This window comes from Taudactylus pleione, unplaced genomic scaffold (assembly GCF_031769625.1).
Source record: "Taudactylus pleione unplaced genomic scaffold, aTauple2 ptg000046l, whole genome shotgun sequence".
Lineage (NCBI taxonomy): Eukaryota > Metazoa > Chordata > Amphibia > Anura > Myobatrachidae > Taudactylus > Taudactylus pleione.
Genome location: NW_028284448.1, coordinates 17,622,275 through 17,641,212, shown reverse-complemented (window position 1 = coordinate 17,641,212; position 18,938 = coordinate 17,622,275). Strand labels below are relative to the sequence as shown.

Sequence of the window (18,938 nt, the reverse complement as noted above, 5' to 3'; positions counted from 1 at the left end):
AAAGGAAAGGGGGTGACAAATGGAAGACAAATGGAGTGAGCCCGAGTAAGGGGAGCTAAAGGCAAGAGGATGAGGTAGACTACGTGGTGACAAGTGGCAGATGAATATGCATTTATGAACAGTCATTGGCTGACCAGAGAGGAAGTGTGTATGGAGATGAGGTTGGGCATGTAGGCAGCAGTGGAGTTGGAGAGGGCCTTATATGTGACAGTGAGGAGTTTGAAGAGTAATCTTTAGGAGAAGGGGAGCCAGTAAAGGGCTTGACAGAGAGAGGAGGCAGATGTGGAGCGGCAGGAGAGGAAGAGAAGTCTAGCTGCAGGGTTGAGTACAGATTGTAGAGGAGTAAGATGGGAGCAGGGGGAGTCCAGTAAGGAGAAGGTTACAGTAGTCAAGGCAAGATATGATCAGTGAGTGGACAATGGGTTTGGCGGCATCCTGGGAGAGGAAGAGTCTGATGTGAACAATGTTGCGGAGCTGGAACTGACAGGATAGGGTGAGAGATTGAATATGGGGGGTGAAGGAGAGGGAGGAGTCGAGAATGACTCCAAGGCAGTGGAATTGGGGAACAGAGGAGATAGTGTTGCAGTTGACAGTGGTAGAGGTCGAGAGCAGAGGTGGCTCTAGATGGAGGGAAGACAATGAGTTCAGTTTTGGCCAAGTTGAGTTTCAGAAAGCGTTTGGACATCCAGGGGGAGATGGCGGAGATGCAACTGGACACCTGAGAAGGAGGGTAGGGGAGAGATCAGGAGAGGAGAGGTAGAGCTGAGTATTGTAGGCTTAGAGGCGATATTTGAGGCTGAAGGAACTGATGAGTTCACCCAGGGAGGAAGTGTACAGACAAAAGAGCAGAGGATCAAGGACAAAATCCTGGGGGACTCACCCAGAAGGATGGATGGGAGGGGTGGAACCAAATGTAGAAACAGAGAAGGAGCAGCTGGCAAGGTGGGAGGTAAACCAGGAAAGGACGGTGTCAGAGAGGCCCAAGGTTTGAATTAAGCACAGTAGGAGAGGGTAATCAATAGTGTCAAAGGCCGCAAAGAGTTCCCGGAGGTGGAGGAAGGAAAAGTTACCTCTGGATTTGGCCAAGAGAAGATTGTTGGTGACTTTGGCAAGGGCAGTTTCAATGGAGTGGAGGGGGCGGAAGCCAGATTGGAGAGGATCAAGGATAGAGTTATCAAAGAGGTAGCAGGTGAGATTGTTGTAGGCAAGCTGCTAGAGTATTTTAGAGGCAAAAAGGAAAGAGAAATGGGGTGGTAAATACAGAGTGAGGAGGGGTCAAGGTTGTTTTTTTGGAATGGGTGAGACAAGAGAGTTTTAAATATTAGGGGAAGATGCCAGGGGGCAGATACAAGGGGAGAGTACAAAATAAGGGAAAGGCCTTCATCTCCTTTCAGTGGCAGTGAGTGGAGATGGCAGTGAGTGGAGATGGGAGTGGTGGAAGGGGGGGCCATTGAGTGTGTTGGATGGAGGACTGAGAAGAGATTAGAGATATGAAGAAAGATTACTTGGCAAGGAAGAGGACAGAGCAGTAAAAAGATGAGGATGAACTTGAAGTGGCGGAAGTCCCCAAAGGAGCGAGAGTTCCTCCAGAGACGTTTGGCACTGCATGTGCATTTTTGAAGGAACCGGGTAAATTTAGTGTGCCCAAGTTAGGGCATGGAGTGGTGAGGTGAGACAGAAGAGGTGGGGACAGCAGAGTCAAGAGAGGGGGTGAGGGTGAAGTTATAGAAAGAGGATGGCTGGTTGTGACCAAGTGAAGAAGAGAGAAGAGCGGGATCAAGAGCATGAAGGAGAGGGGATGGTGGTCAGGGAGTGGTAAGGGAGAGTTTGAGATGTCAGAGAGAATGCATAGATGGGAGAAGACAAATTCAATGGAGTGGCTAAGACAGTGAGTGGGGGAGGAGATCCATTGAGAAAGGCCAAAAGAGGATGAGAGGGAAAGATGTTTGTGGAATTTGGGTCAGTGATTATGTCAGTGGGGATGTTAAAGTCACCTAGGATGAGGGAGGGGAGGTCAGAGGAGAGGTAGTGGGGAAGCCAGACAGCTTATTTGTCAAGGAAATTAGAAGTGGGGCCAGCGGGACGGTAGAGGATTGAGACACGGAGATGGATGTTTAGGAGAGACAGATCGAGCAAGAAAGTATCAAAGGGGGGGATGACATCAAAGATATAGCTGGGTCTGATAAAGTGGGTGAAGGAGGGGCCCTAGGAGGAGAGGACAGAAGGGATTCAGTGTCAGTGGAAGAAAGCCAGGTTTAATTGATAGCAAAAAGGTTAAGAGAGTTGGAGATAAAGAGCTCATGGATAGCGGGCAGCTTGTTATGGATGGATCTGGAATTCCAGTGGGCACAAAAGAAAGGGACAGAGGGAAATAGAATGATATGGATGAGATTGGCAGGTTTGCTGGTGTGTTGGGGTGGGCTGGGTCTGGGAGGGGAATTAGGGCAGGGGGTGAGGAAGGGTATTGGGTGGGAGCGAGGAACCATGGTGACAGTTAATAATAGTGGAAAATGTGATAAGTTGAAGTCAGCATATACAGCAAAAAATAATACAAGTTTGAGCACAATCACAGTTGGTACTCAAGAGTAAGCTGTTGACAGTTATAGTGTGTATAGTAGATAGAGACAATACAGTTAAATTGGCAAAAATCGGGTCATGGAACAGTACAGGTAAGATTATAAGTACAACTACAATAATGTATTGTTAAGAGCAGGACTGCCATCAGGGGGGCTGCCGGGACTGGAGTTCCGGCCCAGGCACTTGTTAGAAAGGGGGGAGCCCGCTCCTACAGCGCCCCCATTTCCCACACAACTCTGTAGTTTCTGGCATTTTGTTTTCTACGGAGAGCAGAAGCTGCACTGCTGCTGTCTCCGTCAGATTAGGTTGTGCCTGGCGGGCACTAGGGCCCGCTAGGGCTCTAACAGCCCTGGTCCGTCCAGCAATGCACATGCGCGTCAATGTCCCGGATAGGAGATGGCAGTGGCATGCGATGCAGGTAAGTTCAAACCCGCTGCCAGCGGTCAGTGCTGTGCCTAGAAAGAGGGGGGGGGCTCAATACACAGAAGGGGGCCTAGCTGGAAATACATAAGGGGGCCTAGCTGGACACACATAAGGGGGCCTAGCTGGACACACATAAGGGGGCCTAGTTGGACAAACATAAGGGGGCCTAGCTGGACACACATAAGGGGGCCTAGCTGGACACACATAAGGGGGCCTAGCTGGACACACATAAGGGGGCCTAGCTGGACACACATAAGGGGCCTAGCTGGACATACATAAGGGGGGCTGGCTCGACACACATAAGGGGGCCTGGCTCGACACACATAAGGGGGCCTGGCTCGACACTCATAAGGGGGTCTGGCTCGACACTCATAAGGCACACATAAGGGGGCCTGGCTGGACGCACATAAGGGGGCCTGGCTGGACGAACATAAAGAGGGCCTGGCAGGAAGCAGAGAAATGGGGTCTAACGGGATGCACATAATGTAAGGTGGGGCTGGCTGGACGTGCATAAGTAGAGGCTGGCTGGACATTTTTTGCCCAAATTTTTTTTTTAGGAATAAGGTAGCAGGGAAATGGGGGCCTCTGCCAATTTTGTCAGTCCCGAGCTCCACAATTTCTGATGGCAGCCCTGGTTAAGAGGAATATTCAGGAGATTCAGGTTTAGGAAGAAAATACTAATATAACCAATGTCAAAGGTGCATAGATGTGAGTTCAAGAGTGTCAAGATTGTGTCTGGTTCAGGAGATGAGGAGAGAGTGAAGAGAGGGGATGGTTGTCAGGGAGTGGGAAGGGAAAGTTGGAGAAGTCAGAGAGAGTGCATTGATGGGAAAAGATAAATTCAAAGGAGTGGCTAAGACAGTGACTGGGGGAGGAGATCCCATTGAGAAAGGCCAACAGAGAAGGAGAAGGCAAGACGTTTGGTGGAATTTTGATCAGTGAGGATGCCAGTGGGGATGTTAAAGTCACCTAGGATGAGGGAGGGGAGGTCCCTCATTTTTCGTCAGAATAATATAGCGGGGGAAGGGGCTGCCAATTTTATCAGTCCCGGGCCCCACAATTTTTGATGGAAGCCCCGGTTAAAAGGAATATTCAGGAGATGTTATGGGTTTAGGAAGAAAAAACTAATATGTTAAAGGTGCATAGACTTGAGAATGTGGTAAAAAGCAATGGCAGTGCAGACAGGAATTTTAAGTGTATAACAATTCAGTGAGCCTTATTTAGAGACTAGTTATCAAAAGAGTTATGAAAACCATATACAATAAAGAGTATATAATGCTAATGCACAGGGATAATGTCAGACACACAGACATGGTCGCTGACTCCAATCGCCGGTAAGTAAAAAGCGCACTTAGGGGAATGCTACCGACGTTTAAATACAGAAAGGAATGTAGTTTTAAAACTGATTCAGTGTTCTCCCCAGGCTGTCTTTTGCGGGTGCACCACCTGGCAAGAAACAGGCCTACCATCCGGCACTTTGGGAGCCTGCAAGTGGGGACAGTATCTGGGAGCTGTATAAAAAGGACCAGAATTTGCAGCTTTTTTATAATCAGACAACTGGGCCTCTAATATAAGAGGATAATTAATATATAAAATGTTATTTCAAGTTTAAATCATTGTAAAGGTCAGGGTTTAAAACATTTTATTATTGCGAAGGCCCCCACCCGTCTACTTCTTGATGCTATCCGGCTGGAAAAATTTTCTGGGGATAACACTGTGATTTGTCATAATGCTCTAAATGACATATCTATCTTTGGCTTTATACTTCATACTACATCATATTGTGAAGGACCTGATCGTGTACCTGATCGTGCATATGTTCCATTGATTTCTTTGAAGTGCTTCCACTGCCTCTTTTCTCCATAAGTCTCCTCAATCATTTCTGCAGTCATTGTCTTAGTGCCATGACATGCCCTATAAAATAGAACACGAAATGTAAGCCATTATAGTTGCCTTCAATTACTGCTAAACTGCTGAACATAACATTATTTAAACCCTATATGAATTTGTTGTGGTCAGAATAAAATCTGTAAATGAAAGCTTTCTTACCATTACTATTCCGAAAAGCTATTGAAGTATATTAAAATATTTTATTAAAACATTCTGTCATACAAAATCACTAAAGCCTAATACACAGAGAATGAAAAAAGCTATACAACTATATAAAGGAGATGGGTCCAGCTATATAAAGAGTAGGAGGCATACTGTACAATCAATCAAGCTATATATATATATATATGGGAGGAGCCACACAATCATTCAATATATAAACGAGAGGGGGACAAAACCAACAAATCTTAATAAAGATGGGAGTACAAAATCTATTAAGCTATATATAGGGAAGGGGAGATTCAACATATACATTATATATATATATATATATATACAAATGTATATATATATATATATATATATATATATATACACACACACACACACACGCAAGGGCAGATTGAAAAGTAGTGAGACTGCCTCTGTTATTCTGTCCCGTAGGTAGATGTGCAAAGCTATGCAGTTGGACTGCCATAGTCTTCTTTGTTTGGTTACAGCGAGTGGAAGATCTTTGTACGTTTCGTCATGGAGGATGCGCAAGACTTGTCTGTGAGATTGCGTCAGAGATGTGTGATTGAATTTTGTGTTGAACTTGGAAAAAGCGGAAATTAAACTCATGAAATGTTACGGTAAGCATATGGTGGAGAAACAATTAGCTGTGCTGCAGTATTTCGGTGGTGGAAGCACTTTAAAGAGCGTAATTCGCGAATGACTGACAAAGCGCATTCTGGGAGACCATCCACCGCAGTTACGGATGTCAACATTGCCAAAGCTGCAGAGATGTCGCAAAATTACAGAAGGTTAACTTCTCATTCGAATGGGTTCAGCATATTGTGATTAAGGAACTGAAAATGCATCGTGTGTGTGCCAGGTGGGTACCCTGAAATCTCACAGATGCGACGACAAGTTGAATCGTGCAAGCACACCGCTAAAATGTTGGAGAGGATACCAGATTTCCTGACATTGATAGTCACGTGTGACGAATTGTGGATTCTTCAAGATGATCCGGAATCCAAACAACAGTCCAGTGTATGGAAACACGCAAATTCGAGTTCGCCCAAAAAATTCTGTGATTCCTTTCGGCATGTAAAGTCATGATTCTGCTGTTCTTTGATATGCACAGTATGATCCTACAGCACTAGGTTCCCCGTGGACAGACAATTAAAGGTGACTACTATGTAAACGTCCTGAAAACCCATTTGCGTGGAGCCATGAGAAAGAAAATACACCAAGATAATACCCGGACACATGTTGTTGTTTTTGCATTGGCAGCACTGACTGAAATTAATGGGACAACACTGAAACACCCTCCATATAGCCCGGACTTGGGCATTCCCAACTTTGAAAAAACAACTGCAAGGAAAGAAGTTCTCAACAGATGATGAAGTAAAAAATGCCACAGCTGCAACACTAAAAGTGATGTCACAAACAGTCTACTGCACGTCTTTGAATCTAAAAAATGTACTGAATGTGAAGGATGCTACTTTAAAAAATAAAAATGTTCAGATGTGGAATCATCTGATTCTGAATAAAAAATCAGTCTTATTACTTTTCAGTAAGCCCTGGTATATCATCCCTTTTTATGTACGTTTTTGGTAGTAAATCTGAGTTGTCCATTCTGTCAAATCTCCCTAACTTTTCAGAGTGACCCACTCAAAATAATAGTTAAATACCCCTGCTATAGAGGATACCTGAGAATAGTTCCATCTGCAGCAAGTTTAAGAAAGTTTCCTTCTTCCAAATCCAGCACCAAGCCCTTGAAGCTAAAACAATCAGCAGAAAAATGTGTTACTAAAATCTGAGCATGGCATTCCTTCAATCATTTAACCTACTGGCTGGAACACGCAACATAATAGTCTGTTTGAGTCAGCAGATTCTGACAATTTTGATAGCAGCATTTATGAATCTAGCTTTAGGTTGTAAATCATATACTATCCCATTTTGCCAAGAATGAACAGGAAATATATAAGAAAACCTCTTGTCATAATGGGATTTTGTTATGTGCATATATTCATGCAGCACTCGTGCTCAACACTGGGGTCCAGGGCCCTATCTGTATTAAATTTGTGCTCTAAATAGGAGCCAGCTGTCTGGGTGCTCTGGGTACTCGAGCGCCACCATTATTTGTGCAGCCTAAAGTCATGTTTCTGATTCATACAGTAACGATGGTTGTAATGAAAGTACTCCCAATAATTTAAAAAAATTTGTCTTCTTTTATGTTCTCTCCCATGTTTATTTTTGGTACTCCAGTTTCGTCCCACACTCCAAAAACATATTGCTAGGTTAATTAGTTGCTGTGTGTATGGTTGTGCGTTAGATTATTTAAATTGTAAGCTCCAATTGGGCAGGGACTGATATGTGTACAGTACTGAGGAATTGGTTGTACTATATAAATAAATAATAATAAACAATGGCTCATCACAAGCAGGATATATATATATATATATATATATATATATATATATATACACATACACACCTCATATATGTTTCTGGCAGCAAATATATAATCTGTGGATAATGGTGGCAGTTGCACAGTATTAATGCCAAAATTAAATGATTTTCAGGCTAATAAACTGACACAAGCATACATTTTTAAGGGGAAATGGAACTTATTTAAACACTAACAAAAGGGTTTGAAATATTTACTAGAACATGACAAGATTTGTCCCTACATTAGATGTAAACAATATTAGATGCCTTTGAACATTTCCCATGATGAAACAAATTTTCACCTAATTAACATCTAAATATGACTCATTCTCTATTAGGAATATCAATATAGTAATAGTCACACAAATGAAACACTACAAAAAAACAGTGGTTGAGCCTAAGGAAACTAACAGTATTTTTTCCTTGAACATATTTAAAGGTCACTATAATTTTAAACCATTAGTAAAACACAAAATTGGCTATAAAAGTAAATTAAATCAATTTACACAATTGCATCAGTTTGTCTGGTCATCCACACAAAACATTACAATAACTAAGATTACCAGAAATCCCATTCCTCAGGTGTAACTGATAACAACTCTTCTTTATATCCTTTTTCTGCCACCAGATACTGAGCAAAACTGTCATAAATCAACTGTAAAAGAAGATTAGATACTATTTTTAAAAACATAGAAAAAGTAAGCCCAGGTACAGACAGCTACCAGTACTGCATCAATTCTAAAGGAACCAGTTCCCCATGAATATGAAACATGAATCGATACGTATATTTGTAAAGTCGCTTTCCAAGTGAAACTAAAGGCAGCATTAACATGTGTCTCAACTACTTGTATGCAATATAACTTTTAGAAAATGTAAAACTCAATTATTTCTCATTTTCATGGAAAGATCTCAGTTAGGACCCCATGGTTTCCTGTACTACCCTAGTTTGGTTTACCTAGTCTTCAAGATCTTGTTTTAAATCCTAGCACAGATTGAGCATTCTACTTTTGAACAACCTGTGATGAGGCACCTACAATCTACAATATGTTGAACTGTATTGTAGAATACATACAATTCAAATTCATTTGGTAATTTAAGAGGTTAAGGTGTGCAAAAAATGCATTGTTTAAAATATTAACTACCACCACTACTTACTTTCTCCTCAGGGAGCATTAATAAAGGACATTTTTAAAACTGTGACAAAAAATATTCACCTAACTCCATATTCCAAATTTGCCCTAAAATTTAACACTAAGCGGCATATTTATCAACATTTCTTCCACTAAAAAAATGTCAAAATAGCTGTTTTCACACCCTTTTCACATTATTTTAGCATCACCTAACTGTATAAATGGACAAATGGAGAAGAAATCGCAAATTTCTCATCCAAGCCCATTTTATTTTTTTAGTAAGCTTGTAATGGGAAATGTGATGTGCTCAAATTGACTAAAAATCGAATTGTGATAAAATAACGGGGGGGGGGGGGGCTGTGATAATAACGTTACCTAGAAATGGCATTACTGGGGTTTTCCCCATTTCAACCACTCCAGCGCTTCTCTGAAAGGCAGAGCAAAGCTGGGAGCCGGCACGGGCTAATCACAGGAAAAAAACGAAAAAAACACTTACCTGCACCCAGGGACTGGTGATTCGGTGAGCTTCGATCAGCTGATCATCGGGCTCCTGCTCTGTGACCCCGGTCATCTGATGTGTGCTGTAAGCTGGCATCTCAGGGGTCACAGATCATGAGTCCGCCAATCAGATGACCGAAGTCACAGAGCAGCTCACCAGATCACCGTGGTAAGGTAAGTGGAAGCAGAGTGTGTGGGTGTGTGTGTGTGTGTGGGGGGGGGGGGGGGTAGCAGTAGCAGCACATGCGCAGTCACACCCTCAGGGTTGTTTTTTGCAAAAAATATCCTGAGAACTGTGTGGAGAGGATTCGCAGGGATAGAGCTTTCTCGCCAGCTCTGTCCCTGTATGTGAATCTTAGAACATCCAAAAGGAAATTCCTAAATTTGCTAGGCAAAAATATCACAACACAACCACATTTTAAATGCGACTGTGGTAAATATGCCCCTAAGGGGCATCGGAAACAATGTTGATGACTGATACAGTTGAACTATTTTTGTCTTCTGTATATGTGTCAAAGTCGCACTGCGCATGTGTTTAGAGTATGCCCACAGTAGCATAGGGCTGGTGCAAGCTTCCATAGTGCAGCCGATGCATGCATCTAAAGACGCAACAAGCAGAATTTGGGCATCTCAGTACATGCACATTCAGATGCTCGGATGTTCACCAGGGAAGGGCAAGTAGTGGAATTTTCATAATGTCACAGAAGCCATATTGGCGAAAGATGCGCACACAGGCGCTGAGGCGTCAGACTCAGAATCAGGCCCTAAGTGTTCTGTGAGGGATTCGACTTATCATTTTTGTTCACCTGCAATTCAGCCATACAAATAAAAGACCATTAAAATTGGCGCACACACAATATGAATGATTGAAGAGGAAAGAGCATAGCTTATAGGACTCCCCATCACTGTGTGCCAATAACTAGCATTTTTCCAACACTGGCTGCTTAAGATTAACTGGTGATGAAGGAGAGCCTCGGCTTTGGCTTTTCATGATGTTATCTGGGTGGATCATCAAAAAAAAATAAAAAATTATATTTTACATTTGGACTACAGCAGATCAAGAAAGAAGAAATTATTATTTATTTTACATTTATTAAAACTATGACTGATCAAGCATGAAAACAATATATAATTTGTATTAACACGCTTAACAATGTTGGTGGACGGGTTCTTTATTCAATTATAGTTAATTTTACAGTTGTGCAGGTATGATTGTACTGTCTTGGCATATTGGCCTTGGGACTTTCAGATGTTAGATCCAGGAAACTGGAACAGATTAAGGAGTTGGGTCAAGTAAGTAAATTCATATGCCGCAATTATGGTAGCCTCAAACTCACTGCATTTTGTTCGCAGCCCTATAGGCAAGCTGAAGTGTTGTTGTCAGCGTTTCTACAGAGTTGCAATGGCTACTCGCACCCGTCGTGGCTAATTGAATTGACCACTAAGTATGTAATTTCCTAAAGGTTCTGACGCGAAGATCATCAATGCTACATGCTAAAATAGAATCTCTAAAAGAACATACCAGAGACCGTGAAATTAGGTATAGGCTTAACAATGTGTATCTGAGACACTTCATGGAAACTATGGATAACAAAGAACCATAAACTCCACTATAGATGGGAATACTCTTTGAAAGGTTCTGATGACACAAGATTTGCAAAATAAAAAAAATCTGATGCAGGACTATGCCTGCATAGAAAATTGTGCATTCCTACACCACCCTTGGCTACCGAATATGGGGTGATTAACTGGATACAAAGCCTCCTTCCCTGGAGTGATGCATGAGGCACAGTTCAGAGATTTTCGGCAACTTGTCAATTACGTTTGTTCTTTTTATTCGTTTGTTCCCCAACAGGTGCTGGTACGTTCCAGACAGATTTCCACCTCTGGAAGCTACCAGGTCAGAAGCCTACATCTCTTCTCAATTGAGAGCTAAGATATCGATATTTATTTATAACCTCTTGAAAAAATCTAGGTTTACACCACCACAGGCAGGCAGCAAGAGCACCATAATTTTGAAGCATTTACTTGCTCAACATACAGTATTCTATAGCTGAGCTTCTCAAAAATAATAATGATATGTTTTTAAAGCAGCAATCTCCTAATATAGCTTTACATCATCCACCTAACATAGGACAGTGTGTTTTTTTGCAGTGGCTATATTGGAACCGAAGCTAGATCACTCAGGACCAATAAACCTAAAAAGGGCCTCATCAAGAGAAAGCTGCAAACGCTTATATTTAAGAATTAGTTACATTAATTTTTATCTTGGATGGTGCTGCATCAGAATCCACTATTTTGCACCATTTAATCTAGACTCAAGATCTGTGATCTCCTAGAATCTGAAATTCTCCCTCACCACTCTCCTCACAGCCATTGATGTTTCATTTTAAGAGCAGTCATTGCTGTTCCACAGCATATCAGAAATAAATCAGTCATATTGCTTGTATAAATTCATAAATAGAAAGCTTTAAAGTGTGGTAATCCCAAAAATGTATGATTGTTATCCAGTGTGTTGCTTCATTAACGGATAGCAAACTGTATTTATTGTTTCGGAAACAAGGATGCAAACTTGAAACTAGGGATGTGCAGGCTCGGTATTACTCGGATTTACTCGGTTCTTATCGCCACTTTACCGCAAATTCAGATTTATTATATTGGCTACCCAAAACACATGATAGGCGATAGCCAATAAAATGCCGTTTAAAGATCCGAGTAAATCCGAGTAAAACCGAACCCGCTCACCCCTACTTGAAACGCAGCTAAATGTGCCTACCATTCAACATCAGCAATACTGCTGGGCATACACTATACAATTAGGCGATCCGCCCGCTATCAGCGGATTGCCCTGATAATTGTACTGTGTGTGCGGGCAATCACGGGTAAAATATCGATCGGTCGGGCATGCCCGACCGATACAATATTTTGTAAGTTAGATGTCGGCCGCATCGGGCAATGTATGCCCAGCCGCTGCCGACTGACAGACATTTCCCGTTCCTTCACAGGGAAGGAATGGGCAAATGTGTCCTCCCCAGGGGCGGAGAGCAGATATCGGGACCAATATAGTGTGTGAACGCGATATCTGGTGGGTGTCAAGCTGCCAGATAAAATGTCTGTCGGTCTGACAGGCATTTTATCTGACAGTGAATGCCCAGCATTAGCATATCTGAAGTTTATTTCTCTGGGCCAGCTCAACCAATTACTAGTTGGCAAAACTATGAAAACATTGAAGTGGCTTCAACAACTGTTCTATGTAGGGGGTGTTAAGGTGGATGTGATTCTTGTTCAAAAATCATAACAGATAAACACACAAAAATCGGAATTGATCTTTACAAATCATTATTTCATATGACCCACAAAAGATTGTAGATCGGTCTTAAGAATATGCTTTAACTCTATATAACACTCAACTTAATGAGTCACTTCTGCAATAAAATAAAAGACTTATAACCTACACCCTATCAAAGGAAGTATAGGTGCCTGGTCCAGACAGGTTCACAATGTCTTACTAGTTACTATAAAAAAAATTACTGTAGTTTTGATGCCTCTACTCCTTGAACTATGCAAAGACCTTCACCAATGGAATACATTTATAAGACACCATCCAGACAGCTATTCTGATTATACAAAAATAATGTATAGATCTCAACTTAGGTGCCAGATACATGCCCACATATTCAGGCTAAAATCTTTGAGCCACAACAGCTCAATTGGTTTTATTCCAGGGGATATATAACAACAGGAGAAATTAGAGCCTAATATATGGCTCCAGACACATAAAAAGCCTTTGAAAGGGTATCATGGCACTTTGCATTCATAGACTTAAGGTGCCCACACACATAGCGACATTTTAAACGTTTTCGCCGATTTCGACAAATCGTGACGACGAATCGGGTAAAAAAAGTACAAATCGTGAGTTTATACTCACGAGCATGATGCCGATGCGCGTCCCCGCTCGTCGTACATCGCATCTTCTGATCTGCCGTGCTGTAGGGCAGATTAGCCAATCTGGGATACAATGCATTGGCTGCAAGATAGATCTTTAGTCAGATTGGACATTTTTAACTCCAAATCGTGATCACGACGGCAAGGGAGCTCCCGTGAAAGTTCATGAAGAAATTGCCCATAAAATCGTATCGTGAGGACATCGGTATGTGTGTGGGCACCTTAAGCAAGACAGGCTTCAGCATGTATTTTCTATATAGAATCAAGGCTTTATAGTTCAGCAATGTTGCATTAGCAAGTGCTTCCTATTTATAATTAAAAATGGCACAAAGTAAAGCTGTCCCCTATCACCCTAATAAGCCAGATATTATGGGCATCAGAGCTGGACCCCGAGAATAAAACATTTGAATGTATACAGATGATGTTTTTTTAACATGAATGACACACCCTTTATATTTACCAGCTCTTTGTAAACAACTCTGTATATATAAATCTTTCCAACTTCAAAATAAATAAACATAAAACAGCAATATTGGCTCTGAACTTAACACCACATGAGCATTAACTACTCAAATCCAATTCCAAATTGGCAGTCCAATATGATTAAATACCTGAGTATAGTGGTTTGTGACTCTCCAAGCTGACAGACATTCAGGGGGCTTAGAAAGGTACATTTTGGCATAACTGTCACTGATGTATTAATAATGTAAAACGTTCACCTATCAAATACCAATGTACCCCATATTTTGTTCTCCTTCTTGAGCTCTTTACTCTGTATCAATTCCAAATTTTCTTGGGAAAAACATAAAATGAAAGTTAATTGAAGTGATTCGTTTCACTTGGAAGACATAGCAAATACTTGTTTGTTTAAAGAATTTTGGATTGTTTTAATATTTAAAAAGCTACAACAATGCTTGGATGCCTTTTTAAGCAAGTAATGTGATGTACTTAAGGTATGGTGGGTTGTGTTAATGTGATGATACATAAATCCAGAAAAAGTAAGGCTACACGACAATAAATTATTGAATCAATGAAGAACATACTTACAGGGTGACATCTTAAAAGAAGCAGACATTTTGGGGCTAAAACAAAATGTGGTTGTGAAACAATTTTCTTCCGAACTCTGCTGGGCCTGATTCAGACCCGGTCGCAAGCGCTGTGCGCTCGCAATGGGGTCGATGGTGGGCCAGTGCGCATGCGCACGACAGTGACGGCTCCTTTCGAGCGCATACGCGAGACACGGATAGCGACGGGCACTCCGTCGCTCCGGGTCTCGCAACAAAGGGGGCGAGCTGTCGATGTTGAGTGACAGCTCGCCCCCTTTGGTGGGCGGGCTGGGGGAGTGGCTGCCCAAACGGAGGCATTCCCATGTAAACGCCTCAGTTTGGCGGCGGCCCCAGTGACATCATGAGTGATGTCAGTGGGAGAGATTTCGGCTGTTAGAGCCGAATTCTCTCTGGGGCTTGCAGCAATGAGACCCTACCACAAGGGTCTCATCGCAAGTCCGATGGTCGCGATGGTCTTGACCATCGCGACCATCTTCCTGGCCACTCGCTATAGCTGTGGGTGGTCACCTACAGCTATGCGAGCGGCCAGGAGGCCGTTCTAAAAAAAATATAGCCCGGCCCTGATTCAGAGCGAGCGCTCTGTCAGAGCGTCCGGCTCTGAGTCAGGACCATTTTTCCCTGAAAGACACTATCCAGCTCCTATAACTTAATCCTGCCTGACACTGTTCAATTATGTATCACCAATTGAATCACTCAGCCACCCACTTTTCTCTCTGCTATCCCCTTGCCTGGTCTGCATTGCCATAACCCCATCTAGTTCCTCACCTATCCTTACAATGTATATCTTAATCACTGAAGCACAACAAAAGGGCTGCATGAAGTCAAATCAGCATTAACAGCTGCCTCTGGTCTGCTCACCAGTTGACCACATTTCTCTAATTGAATAGCTCTGTGCACTTTACCCAAGAGAAAAGACTATACAACACAACACCAGGGGCAATTGAACCTGCCGCTTAAGTTTCACTGACTGGGAGCAACAGGTAAGTAACATACAGTAGATATGTACAAGAGGTAGGAGGAAGAATGTGATGATACAAAAGTGTAGGGTTGTGCACAGATGTGTGGTGGATTTATTAAAGTGGAGAGAAGCAGGTGGAGTAAGAGTTTTGATACAGTGCAAAGGAGGGAATGTGTTTCAGAGATGTAGGGGCCCCTATATGAATTGACCATGCTCCTCCAGCCCCACTACTAGGTGGCAGGGGACACTATCACCCAGAGACTTTTTAACAATGTTGCTACAGTAGTTATGGCATGAATATAAAAAGTTCCTCTTTTTGTTTAATGCATTCAATATATTTTATTTTCTATGCAAATTTTATTGTTGCTCTTTAAATAGCAACTTTTCTACAGTATGTGTCCCTGCCCTCTGAATTTTTCAACCTAATGAAGACAGGTTCTCTGTATCTGAGAGTGCACTTTTGTGTTAGGCATTTGTTTTTGAAGATGTGGATTGAAAGATCTACAGTAAAAAGGTAGACAATGTCTAGATAGACACCAGATGTTAGAAAGGCAATAGGTCGACAGGGACAAAAGATCGACATGTAAGGTCAACTGGTACAAATGGTCGACAGGGTCTAAAGGTTGAAAAGCATATGGTCGCAGTATTTTTTTTCTAACCCTAATCTACACCCTAACTCTCCCTCCTGGTGCCTAACCCTAAATGTCGAGGTAGGTGTCTGACCCTAACCACCCCTTCTAGTGCCTAACCCTCCGGTAAGTGCCTTACCGTAACCCTCCCTCCTGGTGCCTAAACCTAACCCTCTCTCCTGGTGTCTAACCCTAACACTCTGGTAAGTGTCTAACCCTAACAAAAAAAAAAATAATGTGTTGGCCATTTTCGTGTCGACCATTTTACCCTGTCAACCATTTGCACCTGTCAACCTTCTTACATGTCGACCTTTAGTCCCTGGCAACCTATTGCCTGTTTAACATCTGGTGTCTATCTAGACATTGTCTACCTTTTTACTGTAGAACTTTAGACAGGTTCCCTGTCTGGCTGGCTCTGTGCTGCATGCCAGGGGCTGTGCAACCAAAAAATGATTGGGATCCAGGAGTCAGGGATTTTTAACTTGTTTTTCTCTGATCCACCGGTGGATCACTGATCATCGATATCCGCGAATCACATTTTTTTATCTCAGCAGAACGGGGAATTGGGGCCATAGATGTGTGGCTGTATTAGACTACAATAACGTCATAGGAAGCTACTGGAAATGTTTGGACGAACAAGAGGATTGTAGTAGAATAAAGATGAGGTTTGTTGGAGGTGAACATAAGAGACATAGGGGCTAATTCTGAGTTGGGAACAAAGCAAAAAAAGCAAATAACTGTTTTGCATTCAGGGTAAACACTGGTCGCTCTTGCATGATGCCCAAAAATGCTGGACAAGTTTATTATGAAAAATGAATAGCTCCAATAAATCATTCCCGATGCTATTCAACATCGAGCTGAATTGAACCGCCTCCTTAGTTTCTACCACATTTCTAGAAGCCAAAAGTAAACAATTTTTTATTATTTATTAACAATTATTTATATAGTGCATACATATTACTAAGGGATTTGTAGGGAATATTTGTCCATTCACACGTGCTACCTGCACCAGTGGAATTTAAAATCCATATTTCCTACCAAATGAACACACATACATACACACTCTGATTATTTTTGTTGGGAAGCAATTAACTTACCACTATGGAGCATATTTAATTCCAGGCGAAAAGTCCTGTACTTTTCGCATGCCGGACTTTTCGCTGACATCGCTGGTTTTCCATGCAAAAAGTATCGCGCACGTCCCCGCTTATTCCCGTATTCAATTAGTAATCAGCGAAAACATTGGGGATCACTATAGATACCCCCGAATAGGCCTGCTAAAGCTGTTTGGGGTACTTAAATTATCTCAATAGCTGCCATTTAGCGTCTTTGCATAAGTGGTGAAGAATAGCATTTAGCAGTGTTTTTGGTGTAAATAAGTAGTCCCAGCAAATTTGGGGTACATGAAAATAGATGCAAGCATATTTTAAAGTTGCTAAAGTGAAGTTTTTAAAAACATAAAAAATCCACCTGCAGAAACCACCTGCAAACTTAAAAACACCTGGGGCATACTTGGGGGGCCCCCTGGAGTCTATTTCGTTAGTTTTTAAGTTTGTCCCCCAAATTTGTTCTTTTTTTTTTTTTTACTTTTTTTGACGCAGTTTACCTTTGGGGGACTGTCCCAAGGGTGCTGGAGGGTTTTCCGCGGGTTCGCACCCCAAAACCCCAATTCTGCACTTTTTTGCGACACCTATTTATAGGCGAAACTGTTTCGCAGGTTCCATTGCATCGAGTTTCCGCACCGGCGAAAAGTCTCCGATATTGAAAATGGAGGAAACTTATCACATGGCGAAATTACATCACTCGCGATTCTTTTTCACAGAAAATGGCTTTTCGCACCTAATTGAATACAGCCCTATATTTTGGTATTGTGGGAGGAAACCCACTTAAGCACAGGGGGACTATACAAACTCCACACAGTTAGGGCCATGTTGGGAATCCAATAAAAGACCTTAGTGCTGTGAGGCAGTAATACTAACCATTACACCAACCGTGCAGCCCAAAAAGGAAGAAAGGCAATGGTACAGTATAATACCATTGTGGATATTGACACCCTTTCTGCATTTGTATAGAACATATGATATGAAGTCTAAGGCCCATATGTAATAGGCTAGAATTTGCTGGTCCTTGTGTGACTTAAAGTAGGGGTCTGCACCGGACACTTTTCGTGTTTTGTGTTTTGGATCTGGATCTTTCTTCGTGTTTTGGATCTGGATTGGTTTTGCCAAAACCACCCTTCCGTGTTTTGGGTTCTGGGTTTTGCATCTGTATTTTTTGGGAAGAAAGCATAAAAACAGCTAAAATTACAGAATTTGTGGGTTTTTCTGTTTCTATGCTATTATTAACCTCAATAACATTAATTTCCACTCATTTCCAGTCTATTCTGAACACCTCACAATAATGTTTTTAGGCCAAACGGTTGCACCGAGGTAGCTATGCTAAGCGACACAAGTGGGCGGCACAAACACGTGGCCCATCTAGGAGTGACACTGCAGTGGTAGACAGGATGGTAGTTTGAAAAACTAGGCCCCAAACAGTACATAATGCAAAGAAAAAAAAGAGGTGCAAGATGGAATTGTCCTTGAGCCCTCCCACCCACCCTTATGTTGCATAAACAGGACATGCACACTTTAACAAACCAATCATTTCAGCGCCAGGGTCTGCCACATGACTGTGGCTGAAATGATTGGTTCATTTGGGCCCCCACAAAACAAGCTGGCAATTAATCTGTCCCTCGTCAGTGTTGTGTACATCCTCATCCTCACAGAGTATTAAGTCGTCCCCACTGGAAACCACCACAGGTCCCTCTGTACTTTCTGGAGGCTGGTCTCCCTGGAAGAATTGATAATTCATTTTGATGAACATCATCTTCTCCACATTTTGTGGAAAGCAACCTCCTACGCCTTTCGCTGACAAGGTTCCCGGCTGCACTAAACATCTTTCGGAGTACACACCCTTCAGTCCGGACCAGATGTCCAAACTTGGTCCTGTCTGCCCTGCATCACCGCCAGCGGGTTGCTTAAGATACCTAAGTTGTTTCCTGGCAGCCCCAGTTGCGGGAGAAAATAAAGAAGGAGCTGTTGACGTGTCACGTTCCGCTTCAGCTGACAGTGTTTTCACCAGCAGGTCTTTGCACCTCTGCAGGCTTGTGTCGGCCAGAAAGAGACACCATGTAGGTTTTAAATCTAGGATCGAGCACGGTGGCCAAAATGTAGTGGTCTGATTT

At 42.3% G+C, this 18,938-nt stretch overlaps 1 protein-coding gene across 2 annotated transcripts in view; it reads right to left on the bottom strand.

Annotated features, from left to right (window-relative positions):
- Positions 1-18,938, bottom strand: part of NT5DC1 (5'-nucleotidase domain containing 1) — a 446,918-nt gene that overhangs the window by 388,656 nt on the left and 39,324 nt on the right. Inside the window, exons 2-4 of one of the 2 annotated variants that reach the window (XM_088460431.1) lie at positions 8,049-8,140; positions 6,744-6,815; positions 4,805-4,914 (exon numbers count right to left, since the gene is read on the bottom strand). In XM_088460431.1, coding sequence (XP_088316557.1) covers positions 4,805-4,914; positions 6,744-6,815; positions 8,049-8,140 — 274 coding nt within the window. The remainder of the gene's footprint in view (positions 1-4,804; positions 4,915-6,743; positions 6,816-8,048; positions 8,141-18,938) is intronic. The other variant, XM_088460432.1, reaches the window with a different exon arrangement.